The sequence below is a fragment of the Dendropsophus ebraccatus genome, chromosome 2 (genome assembly GCF_027789765.1).
Source record: "Dendropsophus ebraccatus isolate aDenEbr1 chromosome 2, aDenEbr1.pat, whole genome shotgun sequence".
Classification (NCBI taxonomy): domain Eukaryota; kingdom Metazoa; phylum Chordata; class Amphibia; order Anura; family Hylidae; genus Dendropsophus; species Dendropsophus ebraccatus.
The window spans coordinates 127,256,902-127,275,112 of record NC_091455.1 but is presented as its reverse complement, the minus strand read 5'-3'; the positions used below and the strand labels follow the sequence as shown (position 1 = coordinate 127,275,112).

Genomic DNA, 18,211 nt, shown 5'->3' with positions numbered 1-18,211 from the left:
CTTTACCAGCCTTCATTGTCTCATAATTTTTTCCTATTTGAATGTATATGTTATATGTAGAGATGAGCGAACCAGGTGCATGCTCGAGTCGATCCGAACCCGAACTTTCAGTATTTGATTAGCTGGGGCTGCTGAAGTTGGATAAAGCCCTAAGGCTATGTGGAAATCATGGATATAGTCATTGGCTGTATCCATGTTTTCCAGACAACCTTAGAGCTTTATCCAAGTTTAGCAGCCACCGCTAATTAAATACCGAATGTTCGCTCATCTCTTGTTATATGTTAACTAAAATGCAGTGTGAACCCAGCCTGACTGTATGTTTAATTTTCCTGTATTAAAAAACTTAAAGGAGACCTGTCACCCCCCGCGTCGGGGTGACAGGCTCCCGACCCCCAGCTAGATCCCCTTATAGTTACCGCATGTCGCCGAGTCCTGCTGCCGGAGCCGCTCCCGGGACAGAGATATCCCGGTGAGAAGCCAGCGCCGGCGGCAGAGATGGACAGCGCGCGCACCGGCTTCTCACCGGGATATCTCCGTCCCAGAACCGGCTCCGGCAGCGGGACTCGGCGACATGCGGTAACTATAAGGGGGTCTAGAGCCTGTCAACCCGGCGCGGGGGGGGGTGACAGGTCCTCTTTAAAGGGGTTGTCCAGCGAAAAACAATTATTTCAGATCAACTGGTGTCAGAAAGTTATACAGATTTGTAAATTACTTCTAATTAAAAGTTGTGTGTAGAGATGAGCGAACCTGGAGCATGCTCGAGTCGATCCGAACCCGAACTTTTGGCATTTGATTAGCGGTGACTGCTAAAGTTGGATAAAGCCCTAAGGCTGTGAGGAAAACATGGATATAGTCATTGGCTGTATCCATGTTTTCCAGACAACCTTAGAGCTTTATCCAAGTTCAGCAGCCCCAGCTAATTAAATACCGAACGTTCGGGTTCGGATCGTCTCGAACCCGAACTCGGTTCGCTCATCTCTAGTTGTGTATCTTTTCCAGTCTGACACAGCTCTCTCTGCTGCCACCTCTGTCCATGTCAGGAACATGTAACTAGAGGGACCACTGTACTTGTCACATCACAGCTAATATCTGTCATACAATTCTTTTTTTTTTTTTTTTTTTGAAGCGCTAAACTACTAGTTGATTGCCTGGAGAGGACAGAGCAAGCTCTTTTTCTATCTCCCTGTTCTAAAAATCCATTTAATATATGGTCTTAGCCAAAAGGCAGAGAGGCAATATGTTACTATTTTAATTATTTTCTATATGCTAAACCTTATTAACTTTATTTTATGCTGTCATGACGTCAATGTGAATTTATTTTTTTAGCTGTGTTCTGTGTTCTTTTTGGTGTATTCTTTGTTGTTCTTGTGAACCTTATTGTAAATAAAGCATTGTTTTGCACCAATTTGTCTAACGCACATTACATGTTCTTTTGTGTAAAATAAAAATGATAAGGGTCTATCTGACTATTCTCAGTAAAAAAAAAAAGTCCTGAAAAGCATATTGGCGACTCTTGTTGCTGCTGTGGTGACCTGTTTAGAACATTTTCCTGCACCACTGATCCTCAAGCATGGTGTGTTGCCAGGAAACTACTTTACATCTCCCAGCATGCACTCTGTCTAATGTTGGAGCTCTGTCTACCAAGAGGTCTACAAGTCTCCTCATATCTTTATGACACTCTCCTCAAGGAGATGTCCTGAATTCTTAATGGTAACATAGATGGTTGATAGCACTGAAGACAAAAGCAATGCCACTGCAAAAACCTTGTTTATTAGAAGCTTTTCTACATTATTCCTAAGAATAGCAAAATCAATAAATTATCCATCTCTGTATTATACACAATTTGGAGCAATAAAGTGACCATTTTAAATCTTTGGTATCCCAAAGGTTTTAGTGAGTAAAGTGTCCCATGAAAGTAGAACTTATCCATAAAATTTAAAGTGTAAACAAGATCTTTCCAGCATTTAAGAGGTTGCTATAGTTTAATGTCACCAAGCCTTATTTACAAGACAGGACAAAGGCACTGATAACATGTTTTGTGATATCCTGCAACTTTTAGTCGCAACAGTCATAAGAATTGCAAGACAACGTGGACATGCATCCATAGTGCCTTGTACTGTCTTGTCAAGATGGTTTGAGTAAATAGCGCTGCAGCAACACTGCATGGATCTCTTTTTACTTTGATTATTATGGCACAATTCCACACTGGTCTGCATTTCCTAGGAAGTTGCAGTAGTCAGGTTAGCTGGCTTTACTACTTGATTTTATCCGTAAAATTGTTCCAATTACTTGAGAGATTTGTGCAAAAAGTAATGTGCGCCCAGGGCTGTGACTGCAATGATAACTAAATAAATGAACACAATAGACTGTATGATGCCTATGAAAAAACAAGCCAAAAATCACATCCCAAAAAGGGAAGGGTTAATGTCATTGGTAAAGTGGAGCTAAACTACAGAACCTGCAGGGTACCAAGGGAGTCACCTATAGAATATTGATCTTGTTATTCAGTCTGGCCAACAATGCCTGTATCCTTGAGCAAAAGCAACTGTCAATGTGTTTACCCTTTGTTTCTCCTAAATGCCAAGTGCCACCTATTTCATACTTTTCCCACCAAGTCTTGAGACTGGTGGCCATCTTCTACAGCAATAAGTGGAAGGTGGAAATGCTGGTAGCTTTTCTACAATACTTGCTACAAAATCTAAAACACAGCCAAGATGTTTGCTACAGCATGGTGATCCAGTATAGTCACCACTAGCAATCAGATCTTATGAAAGGTGGCGAACTTAAAGCGAATGTACCACCAGGTACATCGCTATAGGCTTTTTACATTAACAGGCCGGTCTATTCCCGGGCACCGTTCAGGCATGAAGCAATGGGGGCAGGCTTGCCGGCCCCCAGTTGTGATAATCTTGGCTCCCCTTTGTGACGCAGCTCCATTAAAATCAAGGATCGCCCCACCGACATCCCTGCCCAGCCTGTTAATGTAAAAAGCCCATAGCCCATGTACCTGGTGGTACATTTGCTTTAAAAGTCATCAAGGCCTTGTCTAGAAAGTTTAGCATGAGCACAGATTTATCTTTTGGTTGTCAAATGTAATTTGTGATTTTTTTCCTTTTTAATTACATCTAGAGGCTGCGTTCACACTACGTATATTTCAGTCAGTATATGTATATTTCAGTCAGTATATTTCAGTCAGTATTGCAACCAGGAGTGGATTAAAAACACAGAAAGGATCTGTTCACACAATGTTGAAATTGAGTGGATGGCTGCCATTTAATGGCAAATATTTGCTGTTATTTTAGAACAACGGCTGTTATACTGAAATAATGGCAGTTATTTACTGTTATATGGCGGCCACTCAATTTCATCATTGTGTGAACAGAGCTTTTCTGTGTTTTCAATCCACTCCTGGTTTTGGTTGCAATACTGACTGAAATATACATATACTGACTGAAATATACATAGTGTGAACGCAGCCTATAAAACTATCTTCTGACATAATGTTTTTGGGATGAAATGTTTATTGTATTGTATTTTATATATAGTCATCTGTGGTGAATCTGCTTGAATATTTTCAGATATTTATGGTCCCTGTGCTATAAACCCTCCTTTGACTTTTAGTAAACTAATGAATGATAACTACTACAGTTACACAAAGAAATACACTCTAATGCAACTAATAGGAACGGATTGCAGGAGGAACTGATGCACAGTCTTCTTCGTTCAGAGTTGTATCAATGACAGGCCTGTATTCCAAGGATACCTAACAAGAAAACAGAAATATTTAAACTTTTCCTTGATATAAACAGTGGGTTTAAAAGCAGTGACACAAGATTTTAAGGATATTAAACCCCAATATAACAATTTAACATTTTAGTCATTGCTATCCTAAGTCTAGCTGGTAGCTGCCAGACAGTCAGAAGTACCAGAATAGCAAGAACAGTGCATTGTGACTTGAGAACAACAGAACACAATGGGGGACATCTATCAAGACTGGTATATTAATACACCAGCCTTAAATAAAGCCCCGCCCCCTTTTCCTCAGCCAGATTTCTTTAGAGGCGCAAACCTCTTAGCAAATCCATCCGTTTCTGTGTCTGGCACAACAAATCTACACCTGCTCCCGAGCAGGTGTAGATTTGTAACAGGATTTACTCCTGCGAGCGGACGTAAATCATGATAGATTAGGCGCAGGAGGAGGCCGCACCTCCTCCCCACCTTTCTGCACCCCCCAATTAGGCGAGCGGAGGTTATGGCTGGCATACACCAGGGAAAAGGCAAGAATCTGCACCTTCTCCCTGGTGTACGCCCATGCTGCAGCTGTCATAAATCTCCCCAATCTGTCATAAATCTCCCCCACTGCCAGTATTAAGCTATGAGCTACCTTTCCAGGTAGAACCTTCACTGGACTATTTTTAACATTTATTATATTTATATCACTTGTGCAATAAATAATGTCAGTTCACAAATATTTTGTACCTTGCCCTTCTTATCAACAAATGAGAGTGTGTGTTTTCTCCAGTGTTCTTCAAAAGGTTTCTTCTGCTGTCCTTGCAGTGGCTTAGAGAAATCATATTCATCAATTCTGACCTATGCACAAGAAGAATTGTTCATTAATGTTAAGTCATAACATTACGTTAAGTAATTTATCTGTAAATTAAAAGTGAACAGGAAATATAGTACAAAACATTGTGTTAAAGGTGTTATCCAGGCTTAGGCTATGTTCACACAATGTACTAACAACAGCAAATATGTGGCACTCAATATGGTCGTTGTCTTGACTGCGGCTGTAGGAACATTATTTCAGTCAGTACTGACTGCTGGCCGTTTTAGGTGTGTCTTGTAATAAGCAGTACATTGACTTTGGTGCAGAGGACGTTTAAAAAAAAGCGGATGCTATTTAATACATTGTGTAAGCCAACAGTCGTCCATTTTGCTTAGTTTGGGTGTGGTTTTGCAGCTTAGTTACATTGAAGCGAAGTGAACTGAATTGTAATACCATACACAACCAACCTGGGGACGGGGGTGTCTGTTTTTTTTAAATTCAAAGCAGCTGTGCTTTTTCTAATTCTAGAAAAACCCCTTTAAAATTGTTAAATAGTGAGTTTCAATCTATTATTTCTTGAATTGTATTTATGATGGTGTTTGAGCTTGTATTGCTTCCCTCAGTTGCAGGAGGCTGTGTTGAAGCACAAGCTGTCTCATGCAAAGAATGGGTGCCAAATGGTTGCAATTCTTTAGTCAAGCTAACAGCAGTTTAGAAGACTCTAACCTGCTGTTATGTTCCTATAGGGCAGTGATGGCTAACCTTGACACTCCAGCTGTTGCAAAACTACAACTCCCATCATGCCTGGGCAGCCAAAGCCATATCTTTGGTTGTTCAGGCATGATGGGAATTGTAGTTTTGTAACAGCTGGAGTGTCAAGGTTAGCCATCACTGCTATAGGGCCTGGGAAGCTGAAAATGAGAGTAGTTTTCTTTCCTTTATCCATAGCACCGTTGTTGTTAAAACCTCAATTTTTCATATATAAATTAGGCCGTTTGATGCACTCTGGGTGGTACTACAGCCCTCACCAATATTTGTGAGGAGGCAGCGTGGATCAATGTACCGAGTTCCACCCCCAGTGCACCAAACCCCCTAATTTACATATTAATAAGACACCGGATTAAACAAAAACATTGCTAAGGATGAAGGGAAGAAAATTGCCTTAGAGGGGTTGTCCCACCTGCCAAAAATTTAGATTGACACCACTGTGTCCCCACTCACTTCCTGGTTCAGCATGGGGTGGGGGGTGGGGGCTAGGGGTAGCGGTGCCAGGACCACTGCGTCTCCCACTTAAGTCACATATGTCTCCAGGGACAAGCCAAGGGAGAGGAAATAAACTATACTTTCTGCTTCCTGAGATCCAGACCATCCGACAGATAACACCAGCTATCAACAATAGAGATAAGTGAACATTGAGCATTAAGGCTGCATTCCCACGTTCCGTGATCCTGACGGATCACGGACGTGGAATGCATGTACCGGAGCCCCCCCTGCGCCCGGACAGCATCTGTAATTAGATGCTGGGAGCGGGGGAGACTGTATTCATAAGCGCCGCGCTGTAGTAACAGCACCGCGCGGCTGATTCATTACAGCGCGGCGCTTATGAATACAGTCTCCCTCGCTCCCAGCATCTAATTACAGATGCTGTCCGGGCGCAGGGGGGGCTCCAGTACATGCATTCCACCTGACGGATCACGGAACGTGGGAATGCAGCCTTAGTCTGCCTGGAAAACATGAACACAGCCATAGGCTCAGACGAACTTGAGTGTGCTCGAGGTTTGCTTGTCTCTAATCAACACTATAGGAAGAGAAAGGGCTCAAACTTCAAAAGAAATATATCTTGCTAATGCAAAACTTTTTTTTTTTTTTGCGTTCCTTATCACCGAACAAAAGTTTAGGCGATGGGAATACCCCTTACATTCTTAGCTTCCCCAACCTTATGGGAACATAACAGCAGGTTAGAGTCTTCTATCTTACCTTGTTTCCTGATAGTGACAATTCTGAAAACACTATTCAGATTGTGGGTAAACTGATTGAAGCAGACAGTTGTAGAACATACCTTATAATCTTCTCTTGCATGAGCACCTCGAGTCTCTTTGCGAGCCTCAGCTGCGTAAACAGTCTGCAGAGCACACAGCATTAGGTTTTGCAATTCAAGACTCTCTATCAGATCAGTGTTCCATACAATTCCTAAAAATTACAAAATAATGGACAGTGAAGTTTATTAATCTTAATCTTTCTGTTTACAAGTTCTCAGTTTATATACCACTGTTTCACGCTGTGGAGAAAACCTTTTGTGTCAATTCTTGGATGGTAGTATTATTATCAAAGATATATTATAACATATTATGCAACAGGCTTTCTGACAATCAGACCCGTAGACCTCATTTTCTGGAACTTCTTATTAAGTGTTCTTTCATACATACTGCAGATGTTAAAGAGGATGACCACCAGGTACATCCTCTTTAACCTGAAGCCACGGATCGAATGGGGAAGCCGGTGCCGAGGTCCATTTTCCGGACTGAGGCGTTGCTCAAGCACTGAAGGTAGGCCGGCCCGTCTCCAGTGGGAGGGAATTCCCTCCCCTCTTTGACGCGGCTTCATTCATTCTAAGGGAGCCGCGTCATGGAGGGGAGGGAATTCCCTACCACAGGGGGCAGGCCGCCCTACCTCCAGTGCTTGAGTACCGGCTGGTTCCGGTGCATAGAACGGCGCCGTGCACGGGAACCGGTCCTCGGTCCGGAAAACGGACCGCAGCACCGGCTTTGCCGTGCCAGCGCCGTTCAATCCTTGGCTTCAGGTTAAAGAGGATGTACCTGGTGGTACATCCTCTGTAAGGTAAAAGTCTTAAAACATTTCCATCTCTTGTCTTACAGAACCATGTTATTTCTTCTAAATTGATGTGTACATTACATTTTTATTAGCATGGTCTGCTACGCTTGGCCTGATCAGCGAGACCAGTGCTCATTTGCAGTGACCACCAATGCAGCTTTTTACAGCGGTTACTAATGAGCCTTATTGCGATCCCATCTGCTTTTTACGGGATCAGAATAAGTGTATGTTGTGCTCCTGCAGCGGCATTGCAAGAGATCAGTTGTCAGTGCATTCTGCTGTCAAATCATGACCACAGCATGTAACGGGTTCTGGTACCCTGACAAGCCATATTCACCTGATCAGAAGTCCAGCAACGAGGTCTGGCTTCTGGTCAGTATCCATGGCAATCCCTGGGGCCTTCTGAAGATCCCTGGGCCTACCCTGGATATGCCTCCACACATCCATGTCAGAGGCATGGCTGTGGAGGATGCCTGCCAGCATAATGCTGATATATACTATCCAATGCACTACAGTGGTAGTGCAGTGTATCATTACAGTGATCAGAAGATCACTGGTTAATGTGCAATAGTATACACTAATGTAAAAGTAAAAAAAAAAAACTGTAAAATAAAACAAAGAAAAATGCCCCGTTCCTACCCCCTACCCAAACTAAATAAACTGTTACATGAAACAGGAGAAAAAAAAACACAAAAAAATATACATTTGGTATTGCCACGTCTGTAACAAGCAAAGCTATAAAATTATGCCATTATTTCTATTGCACGGTGTATGCTGTAAATTAACAACAAAAAAAAAGCACTGGAATTGCTGTATTTTGTCAATCTGTCTCAAAACATCAGAAAAAAAGATCAAAAAGTCTGGTATCAATAAAAAGTACACATGTTCCCGCAAAAAATTTGCCTAAAACCAGCTCCATCACGTGAAATATTAGAACGCTATGGATTTTGCAATGTGCCAACAGGTTTTTTTTTTGTTTTTTTTGGAAGGATAGTTTCTACTGTGCCAAAGTGCTGTGCTGAAAAGTGTAAGTTTGATATAAAGAAAAATTTTGATGTTTTTCATAATTGATCAACCACCTGGCAGAACAAGATGGAAGTGCGGCCAGTAACAATACATTTTACCACCACACAAAAAAATCAGATCAGCTGAGAAGTGGCCATTTACTCGCTTGGCTGATCTCTGTCTCTTTTACACGGGCTGATTATTGGCTGAATTAGTGTTCCTAGGAACGTTCATCAACAGTAATCAGCCTGTGTAAAAGAGCCTTTAAAAAACATATCTATTATCTATACCATAAACACATATTAAATTATTGTAAAAAAAAAAAAAACTATACCTCTATCAAATGTTTGGAGGTCGTCCATAGCAGAGTGCAGTGCACTTAACTTTTCACATCCTTCCTTTAGTACAGATCCTGTTCTGAAAACAGCAGCATCATTCTGCATAGTCTGTAGTCAAAGAATTTTTTTTCTATTTACTCATCTTAGGCAGCATGTTTTAGCAACAAAAATAGGGTTGAACAGGGTAACATTTGGGACAATAATTGTGATAAGCTATTCTTTGAATATTTTATCAATATCAATGCTGTAGTCCCTAAAAACTTTTTAGTTCTAGTCCCAAAAAAGTTTCCAATATGTAATGCTAATTTTCTCCAAGTGACACTGCTCTATTTTGCCCCTCTGGGCTGCTTTGTTAGGGTCCTATTACACGGAGCGATTTTTAACAATTAACAACTAACAATAAACGATCGCAAACAAGATTGTATATCATTAACATGAAATCGTTCACCATATTACACAGAACAATGGTCTTTAGATACGATCATTACTACAATCGTTATTGCGATGGTTATTGCGATCGTTACTATTATCATTTATTCCCTCTGATCCCAGCAAAACAATGATCAATGAGCAATTACACTGAACGATTAGTGAAAAAATGCGGAACTTGAGCGAACGAACGTGGAATTACAGCGGACGATTAGTGGACGATTAACGATAGTTTTAGTTTCAGATCTAAATCAATGATCAACGACATACCAACGATTTTTTTTGCAATTACACAGAACGATTATCATTTAAATTTGAACGATAAAAAGATTTTTCGCATGATAATCGTCCCATGTAATAGGTCCCTTAGAGTATGTTGACATGATCAAAAGAAGCACAGTCTAACTGTTCAAAACCCTGCTCCTCTTGGTTTTTTTCAATGAGTTATAGCGCTGAAACTCCCATTGAAGTCAATAAGGGTTTCAAGGCTCACCACAGTGCCCACAGTCCAGTTAGTGCCATGGCGCAGCACTTCACATGGGTGCTTATTTTTGTCCAGGTGAACTTATCCTAAAGCCGTCTTCCCACATTACAGCCACATGTAGCCAAAACCACACTCCCATAAGTCAACAATAGCAGCATAATGTTGCTGATTAATCCCGACAACATTGCACAGCTATTGGTGACAGTATAGGAGTGTGGTTTCTCCTGCATGAGACCGCAATGTGGCAATGCTGCCTTAGACATTGGTATTACCAGCTATGCCAAATATACTGTATGAAACTTGCCAGTTACTGCTGACAGTGTCAGTTTGCGTAGGCACATACCCTACTGATAAAGACAGTGGTAACCACTAGTTGTGAATTTTCTTCATTGATGTCAAAGAGAAATATCAGAGGACAGCTGATAAGTCCTTCTTACCAATGTACTAACAGTCACTAATATTTGGATTGAGTTACCTTCTGTAAGTTAAGCCTCAGCTCTGATGTTCTGGTACTTCCATTGGCAAACCGTAGTTTGTCCAGGTTCGCAACAGACTCCTCTCCAGCATTATCTTTAACTGGAGGTAATACCTCACCTAGAAAAGACAGACTCAAATAAACAGCTGTAAACTCAAATTTATATGAATGTATGACAAAATAATCAAACAATAATGGTTTCGCTTCCGAGCTGCTTTTATCTTCATCTCTGCTTTTAGCATTGTAAAAGTTTTGGTATGAACTAACCAGCAGAGTCATGTGAGTCAAACTGGCTGGTATGAATTCAATGTCTATGAAGGCTATCTAGCAGCCAGTCCCTTCAGGCTTGAGCTCAAACTGGTTCCGCCACCGAGCTTATTTGCCAGAGACCAATATATACCTAAGGCTAGGTTCACACAGCAGTTTTGAAATGTTTTTTGTTTTTTTTTAACATCCGTTTTATGCAAAAATGGATGAAAAATGGGTGCTTTGATTGCATGCATTTTCATTTGTTTTTCCATTGACTTCTATTATAAAAAAAAACTGATAGAAGAATGGATCAACACAACTTTTGTTTGTTTTTAGCGTACACAAAAATGCATTTTTGTGTACGCTAAAAAAGATGGATGTACTTGATTTCCTTTCTTTTTTTAGAGAGAGCTAACGCTTTGACTTTAACCACGGTGACCAATTTCTTTCAGTCAGTGTGTTAATATCCTCAATTGTCTGATCCTCATCGAGTTGCAAAATCAACCAAGGCATCAAAAAATCATACAGAAGAAAACATTTTCCCCTTAAAAACTTACCTGGTTTGCAGGATTCAGCAATATCAAGTGCACAAGCACGGCCAAATACAACCAAATCTAGGAGGGAGTTTGCTCCAAGCCTGTTGGCACCATGCACAGAAGCACATGCTGCCTCACCACAAGCATATAAGCCAGGGACCACTCTGTCCTCGCCATTTACATGGATAATAGCCTTAAAACAAAATAAATATGTTTTAATCAGTTTTAATGTCTGTACTGAATAAAGGTCTATAAAGAAACAAGGGACCATACTTAAGCACACATGAGCCAAGAATCACACATTGAGTAAGCTCACTGGACAAACAATTAGTCACATCATTTAATATTGTGTAACTCCGCCTCTGGCCTTGATAACTGGTTGCAATGTTCGCTCTCTAACAGGTTGGGAAGGACCTTCATTCACTGACGGCAGCAATTTCTGACAGGTTTGAAAGCAATTTTGATCCAAAAGCTGCGAAACGCGTCTCAGGTCCATCTCAGTTACGATCCTTATTCAACCACAATGACTTTCGTGGCCTACAACACTGTTTGTAGACACGTTGAACAGTTTGCTGCAAAACACCAACAAATCCAGCAACTTTACTCACCGTATGGCCATGGGCACAGCCAAACACGATTGCCTCTTATGTTACATCCTTACATTTACCCATGTTTACGTACATTTACCAATTGAAACAAAAAACTGTCTAATTGATCGCTACTGCCTTATGATCATGTAGCGGCAGTGAGCGTGCAGTTGAGCATGTGACGCTGCCCCATCTGCACCAGCTTAATGATTCATCTGTGCTTGCGCACTCGGGTGGCTAATTTTTTGTCCAGTGAGCTTATTTCAATAATAAACCAGTGCAGAATTGAGCGCCAACCACAAGTCTAACATGACAATGTAAAACTAAAACTATCCAGATTATTCCTTTGATTTAGGAAACCTAAAGGTCCATTGAACTGAATTCTCTGTACTGTAGTGTAGTAAGGTAAAACAATTAAATTGCAAGATAGATTATTAAATACATTTTTACAATCTACATATTTACTTTAAATACAAAAAAAGTGCATGGCTCTAAAATGGGAGTGTTGGAGTATACATTATGTGTAAGAAAAACTGAGTTTGTTAAAACAATACCTGGCCTTTATAATTGGTAGGTATGCCCCCCATGTTATAATGGACAGTGGGCAGGACAGGAATGGGCTCCTTTGTGACATCAACCCCTGCAAAAATCATTGCAGTCTCTGAGATGCCTGGCAGACGGGAAGCCAACTGCTGAGGTGGGAGATGGTGAAGCTGGAGGTAGACATGGTCTTTATCTGGCCCACAGCCTCTGTAAAAGAAGACAAGAATAAGGTAAAGATTAATGTATGATGAAATAGAGTCCTGCTTCTCTTTTATATTTTATTACCTTATGAACAGAGATACAGTTTTAATAAACAGACCTTCCTTCACGTATTTCAATGGTCATAGAGCGGCAAACAACATCCCGTGAAGCTAGATCTTTAGCTACAGGCGCGTATCTTTCCATGAATCTTTCACCTTCACTGTTAACAAGGATACCTCCCTCACCACGACTTCCTTCAGTTATTAAACAGCCAGCTCCATAAATACCTGTTGTAAAACACAGTATGGAAATTTTTTTTTTTAAATTATAAAACAATGATAATACCAGGTGTGTAATACATGATATTAAACCCTTGCCAGGCCGGGAGGTATAGATATGTTTGGATCAATTTCTAGAAACTACATAATATACCTGATTCACCAGTGGCTGAATGTAACTTTTATTAGAATTATTAAAAGTATACCAAAGACTATAGTGGAGTGTAAGTTAAAATGTAAATGAGACGGCAAGGATGCAGGGTAACCCCTTTGCAAGCCGTATCGTGTGTAAATGCTGTGTGTCACACTGATACTTTGTGCAGGGTATTAAGAGTTCGATGCATCCAGAAATCCTGGGGAGGGTAACAGCAGAGGATCGCTAACATATAATTGTGATGGTCATTGGACTAACCAGTATAAAATTAGCTGGGAGTGCCTCACTGTATTAGTGCCTCTTTAGGATATTGCGTGATGTAGGGTTCCATTCGGAGTGATGGGGGTTGTGGTCTAGCTATGCTGCTTAGACAAGTCAGTTCATAGATAGAAACAAGTCGGCACTACTACGGCTTCTATTACACAAATAGCTTCGCCAGCAGCGTATATAGCAAAAGTTCACTCTTACATCCACCTTATCATGCGGTGCAGCAATCGGACAAAGTTCAGTAATAACTTGTAACGTGCTAGGCAAGAAATAGAAAAAATTCCGAGTGCACTCACCGGTGGTGTAGATGAAATATCCTTTTATTCGCGCATATTAGCGCAGTGTAAATTCATGGGGAGAGGGAAAAGGAGGACGCCAACACCTTCCACCAGGGATTACAGCTGTTTCACGCCCACTGATCGGCGCTTCTTCAGATCCCGCCCCTTCGGTCACGTCACTCCATATACTCCCACGGTGTGACGTGTCAGAATGGTAGGCGTTACAATGTGTATTAAAAACAAAATATCTCTGTTATACATACAGAAAGAACTGGATATATACAAGTCAAGCGATCATAGAAACATACTAAGGTCAGTACGGTCGTTTAGACCTGTCTGTCCTTGTGCATTGGTAGCGAGTATTAGACGTGACTCACATTGGAGTAACTGCCGGTTGGCGTCTCCATACTTGTTTGGGTATATTCGTTTTAGTCCCAGGAAATTGAGATCTCTCACATCCCCTTTATGTTTCTCATTCATATGGTTTATTAAACGTGGTGCCCCCTGTAGTGTACGTAATGACCTGACATGCTCACTGAACCGTTTGTTCATAGGACGGATGGTTTTTCCTATATAAAAAAACCCACATGTACAAACAAGGGCATATACCACAAATTTTGTTTTGCAGCAAATCATGTCAGGTATATTGCAGGTGTATCCACCTAAATTTAACGTTTTGGATTGCAGCATATTCGGGCACCATTTACAACTACCGCATTTATAATTGCCATATAACATATTACCGAGCCAGTTGTCTTTTTTATTTATTTCTTTACTGGAATATTTACTACGCACTATTATATCTTTAATATTCCTAGTACGTCTAAAGGTAATCATGGGTTTAGTGGCATACAGTTCAGCATAAAGAGGGTCATGCCGGACAATATACCAGTTATCCAGGATAGCCTTTCGTATAGTATCTGCTAATGGGCCATATTTAAAAGAAAAAACAAAACGTGCCTTCTCATCTGTCTTATTTGTGTATTTTTTGTGACGTCTTTTGCGATTGAGTAAGTCTTTTTGTTGTTGCTTAAATGCTCTATCATTAGCTTGTTGTAAGATGTCTAGTGGGTATCCTCGCCTATTGAGGCGTTCAGTTAATTCATTTGCCTGTAGTTGGTACATCTCATCAGAATTGTTGATCCTCCGTAATCGGAGATACTGTCCGTACGGGACGGCTGTCTTAGTGTGTGGGGGATGGTAGCTGGAGTAGTGGAGGATAGCATTAGAAGCTGTGGGTTTACGGTAGCTAGTGGTATTTATCTGGTTATCTTGTATAGTGACAAGTACATCCAAGAATTCTATTTGTGTGTCATGATGTTTACTGGTGAATGTCATGTTCATATTGTTACTATTTAAGTAGTCAATGAATGAGGAAAATTCTTCAGTAGTTCCCGACCATATAACGAAGACATCGTCCACAAATCTTTTATAACAGTTCAGATGTATTAGATAGGGGTTACTCTTAGAAAATACAATTTCCTTCTCCAGTATGGCGAGGTACAGGTTGGCGAGGGTACAAGCGACGGGCGTACCCATCGCTGTACCCTCGCCCTGTCTGTACCATTCGTCATCAAATTGAAAACAATTATTTTGCAAAATAAAATATAAGGCCTCGCATATAAAGTCCACAAAACCCTTGCTTTTTTCAGTTTTTTCTAGTAGTTGGCGCACAGCAGCAACACCCTTGTCGTGGGGTATACGGGTATATAAACTTTCCACATCTATGGTGGCTAGCAATGCCCCCTGTGGCCATTCTATGTCTGCCAAGCTGGTCAAGAACTCATTCGTGTCTTTTACTAGGGATGGCACGCCTATTAATAGCGGTTTCAGTAACCATTCCAAGTACTTAGATAGCGGCTCCGTGGTGGAGCCAATGGCAGCAACTATGGGCCGTCCTGGTGGTGGAATAATCCCTTTGTGTAATTTTGGTACATGGTACCATATGGCATTTTTAGGGTTAACTGGGAGCAATTTTTCAGCTGTTCTTTTGGATATAATGTTTTTTTCCACGTAGGTGCGGAGCAATGTTTGTAATTTATTTAATATTTTGGGGGTGGGGTTTTCTTTTAGTTTGGTATATGTGGTGGTGTCACTTAGTTGTCTTTTACCCTCTGATTCATAGTCTTTTCTCCACATAACTACTAGATTTCCCCCCTTATCAGCTTTTTTGCAGATGATTTCATTATGTTCTTTTAACCATTTAAGTGCGTCTTTTTCTTTAGGTGTAATATTTGCGGGGTCATGTGGATATATGAGTGCCTTTACCTGTTCTAAGACTTTTTGTTGGAACAATTCCAGATTACTATCTGGGCTTATAGGGGGAGAGAATGTACTTTTGAGACCTCCTGTAAAAAAACCAGATTCATCGTTACTACAGTATAATTCATTGCTATCTGACAACTGCAATAAGGTACTTAGTCCCTGTCTGTCCAATTCGTCCTCAGCCCCTGCTAGAAAAAAACCCAGAGAACCCACTTCTACTGGTGTCTCTCCCTCCACTTCTTTTTTGGTACCATGAGAACCCACATTTAAAGAAGAAAAAAACTTTTTTAAATTTAACTTGCGCATACTTTTATACATATCTATCTGAAAGTCCACTATATTGAATTCTTCAGTTAGACAGTAATTCAGTCCCTTGTTGAGTACGGATAGTACTGATTTGTTCAATTCCAGATTTGTGAGGTTGACAACTAAAGGCGGTTCATTTTTTAGGGCACTGTCCACATTGTTTAGTTCTTCCACGATACTTGTTTTCGTTTTGTTCCGATCCTCTTTGTTTCCTCTTCTTCTTCCTCGTCTGATTTTCCTTTTCCTAAAGGGAGAGACTCTTTTGGTGCTGTGGTTGGTTTTGGTTTATCTTTTGTATTTTTCCCTTCTTTTTTACGTGCTTTTTGCTCCTGTTTTTCATCAGTAGAAGAGGTGTCGGACTCCGTAGTCCAGTAGTCGCTTGTTTTTTTCTTTCTATTTTGTTGTTTTTTATTTTTGTTGTTGCCGTTGTTTTTATTATTCTGTTCACGTTTGTTGTATTTATTTAATGGAGTGTGAAATTTCCTTTTTTCAAAAGCACGTCCGGTCATATAATCTACTTTATCTCGGATGAATTTATCCTTTTTGATTTCTTTTATCTCATTTTGTAATTTTGTTAACTTCCCATCAAGTCTTTTTTGGAAGGCAGAGAATTCATCGTCTTGTAATCTAGTTCGTAGCTCGGTTTTAGTTTTTAGCAGTTCTGTTGTAATCATTTCATATTCTGTTTCGTTTCTTTTGATTATTAATTTCATTAAGTTAATGGAATGTATTTGATGTAACTCTTTCCATTCCTGCACGAAATGTTGGTCATCTGAGAATTGTGAGGGTTCTTTATATGCTCTAAGTCCTCTTGGGACTCGTTCACATTCCAGATATGACCTTAACGAACTTAATGTCCAAAAAAGTCGTAATTCTCTCTCAGCTAAATTATATACTTTATATTCGAGTCCTTTGGCACTCATTGTTTGTGTTATGTCTCTATGTTCACATGTCATAAAGAAGGTGTTGGCGTCCTGTCTCCCCGCATCTAGAGTGAACGCTGTCAGCTGGTCCACGGCTAATTGGAGGTTAGCCTCCACAGTAGTATCCATGTTGAGTTCCATGGTTGGAGGTTTTGAAAATGAGCCTTGTGTGTGTGCTCAGACTTAAACAGAAAACAGTCCAGTTATCCAAGTCAGTTCATAGATAGAAACAAGTCGGCACTACTACGGCTTCTATTACACAAATAGCTTCGCCAGCAGCGTATATAGCAAAAGTTCACTCTTACATCCACCTTATCATGCGGTGCAGCAATCGGACAAAGTTCAGTAATAACTTGTAACGTGCTAGGCAAGAAATAGAAAAAATTCCGAGTGCACTCACCGGTGGTGTAGATGAAATATCCACATTCTTTAAATGTGGGTTCTCATGGTACCAAAAAAGAAGTGGAGGGAGAGACACCAGTAGAAGTGGGTTCTCTGGGTTTTTTTCTAGCAGGGGCTGAGGACGAATTGGACAGACAGGGACTAAGTACCTTATTGCAGTTGTCAGATAGCAATGAATTATACTGTAGTAACGATGAATCTGGTTTTTTTACAGGAGGTCTCAAAAGTACATTCTCTCCCCCTATAAGCCCAGATAGTAATCTGGAATTGTTCCAACAAAAAGTCTTAGAACAGGTAAAGGCACTCATATATCCACATGACCCCGCAAATATTACACCTAAAGAAAAAGACGCACTTAAATGGTTAAAAGAACATAATGAAATCATCTGCAAAAAAGCTGATAAGGGGGGAAATCTAGTAGTTATGTGGAGAAAAGACTATGAATCAGAGGGTAAAAGACAACTAAGTGACACCACCACATATACCAAACTAAAAGAAAACCCCACCCCCAAAATATTAAATAAATTACAAACATTGCTCCGCACCTACGTGGAAAAAAACATTATATCCAAAAGAACAGCTGAAAAATTGCTCCCAGTTAACCCTAAAAATGCCATATGGTACCATGTACCAAAATTACACAAAGGGATTATTCCACCACCAGGACGGCCCATAGTTGCTGCCATTGGCTCCACCACGGAGCCGCTATCTAAGTACTTGGAATGGTTACTGAAACCGCTATTAATAGGCGTGCCATCCCTAGTAAAAGACACGAATGAGTTCTTGACCAGCTTGGCAGACATAGAATGGCCACAGGGGGCATTGCTAGCCACCATAGATGTGGAAAGTTTATATACCCGTATACCCCACGACAAGGGTGTTGCTGCTGTGCGCCAACTACTAGAAAAAACTGAAAAAAGTAAGGGTTTTGTGGACTTTATATGCGAGGCCTTATATTTTATTTTGCAAAATAATTGTTTTCAATTTGATGACGAATGGTACAGACAGGGCGAGGGTACAGCGATGGGTACGCCCGTCGCTTGTACCCTCGCCAACCTGTACCTCGCCATACTGGAGAAGGAAATTGTATTTTCTAAGAGTAACCCCTATCTA

At 40.6% G+C, this 18,211-nt stretch overlaps 1 protein-coding gene and 1 pseudogene across 1 annotated transcript in view; both read right to left on the bottom strand.

Moving 5' to 3' along the window:
* Positions 1–1,120: 1,120 nt before the first annotated feature.
* LOC138785013 (U2 spliceosomal RNA) lies at positions 1,121–1,237 on the bottom strand (annotated as a pseudogene).
* Positions 1,238–1,748: 511 nt separating this feature from the next.
* SDHA (succinate dehydrogenase complex flavoprotein subunit A) overlaps positions 1,749–18,211 on the bottom strand; it is a 53,349-nt gene continuing 36,886 nt past the window's right edge. Inside the window, exons 8-15 of the mRNA XM_069958270.1 lie at positions 12,344–12,512; positions 12,036–12,231; positions 10,916–11,087; positions 10,110–10,228; positions 8,718–8,829; positions 6,606–6,736; positions 4,480–4,590; positions 1,749–3,763 (exon numbers count right to left, since the gene is read on the bottom strand). Of these exons, the coding sequence (XP_069814371.1) occupies positions 3,677–3,763; positions 4,480–4,590; positions 6,606–6,736; positions 8,718–8,829; positions 10,110–10,228; positions 10,916–11,087; positions 12,036–12,231; positions 12,344–12,512 (1,097 nt within the window). The 3' untranslated portion in view covers positions 1,749–3,676. The remainder of the gene's footprint in view (positions 3,764–4,479; positions 4,591–6,605; positions 6,737–8,717; positions 8,830–10,109; positions 10,229–10,915; positions 11,088–12,035; positions 12,232–12,343; positions 12,513–18,211) is intronic.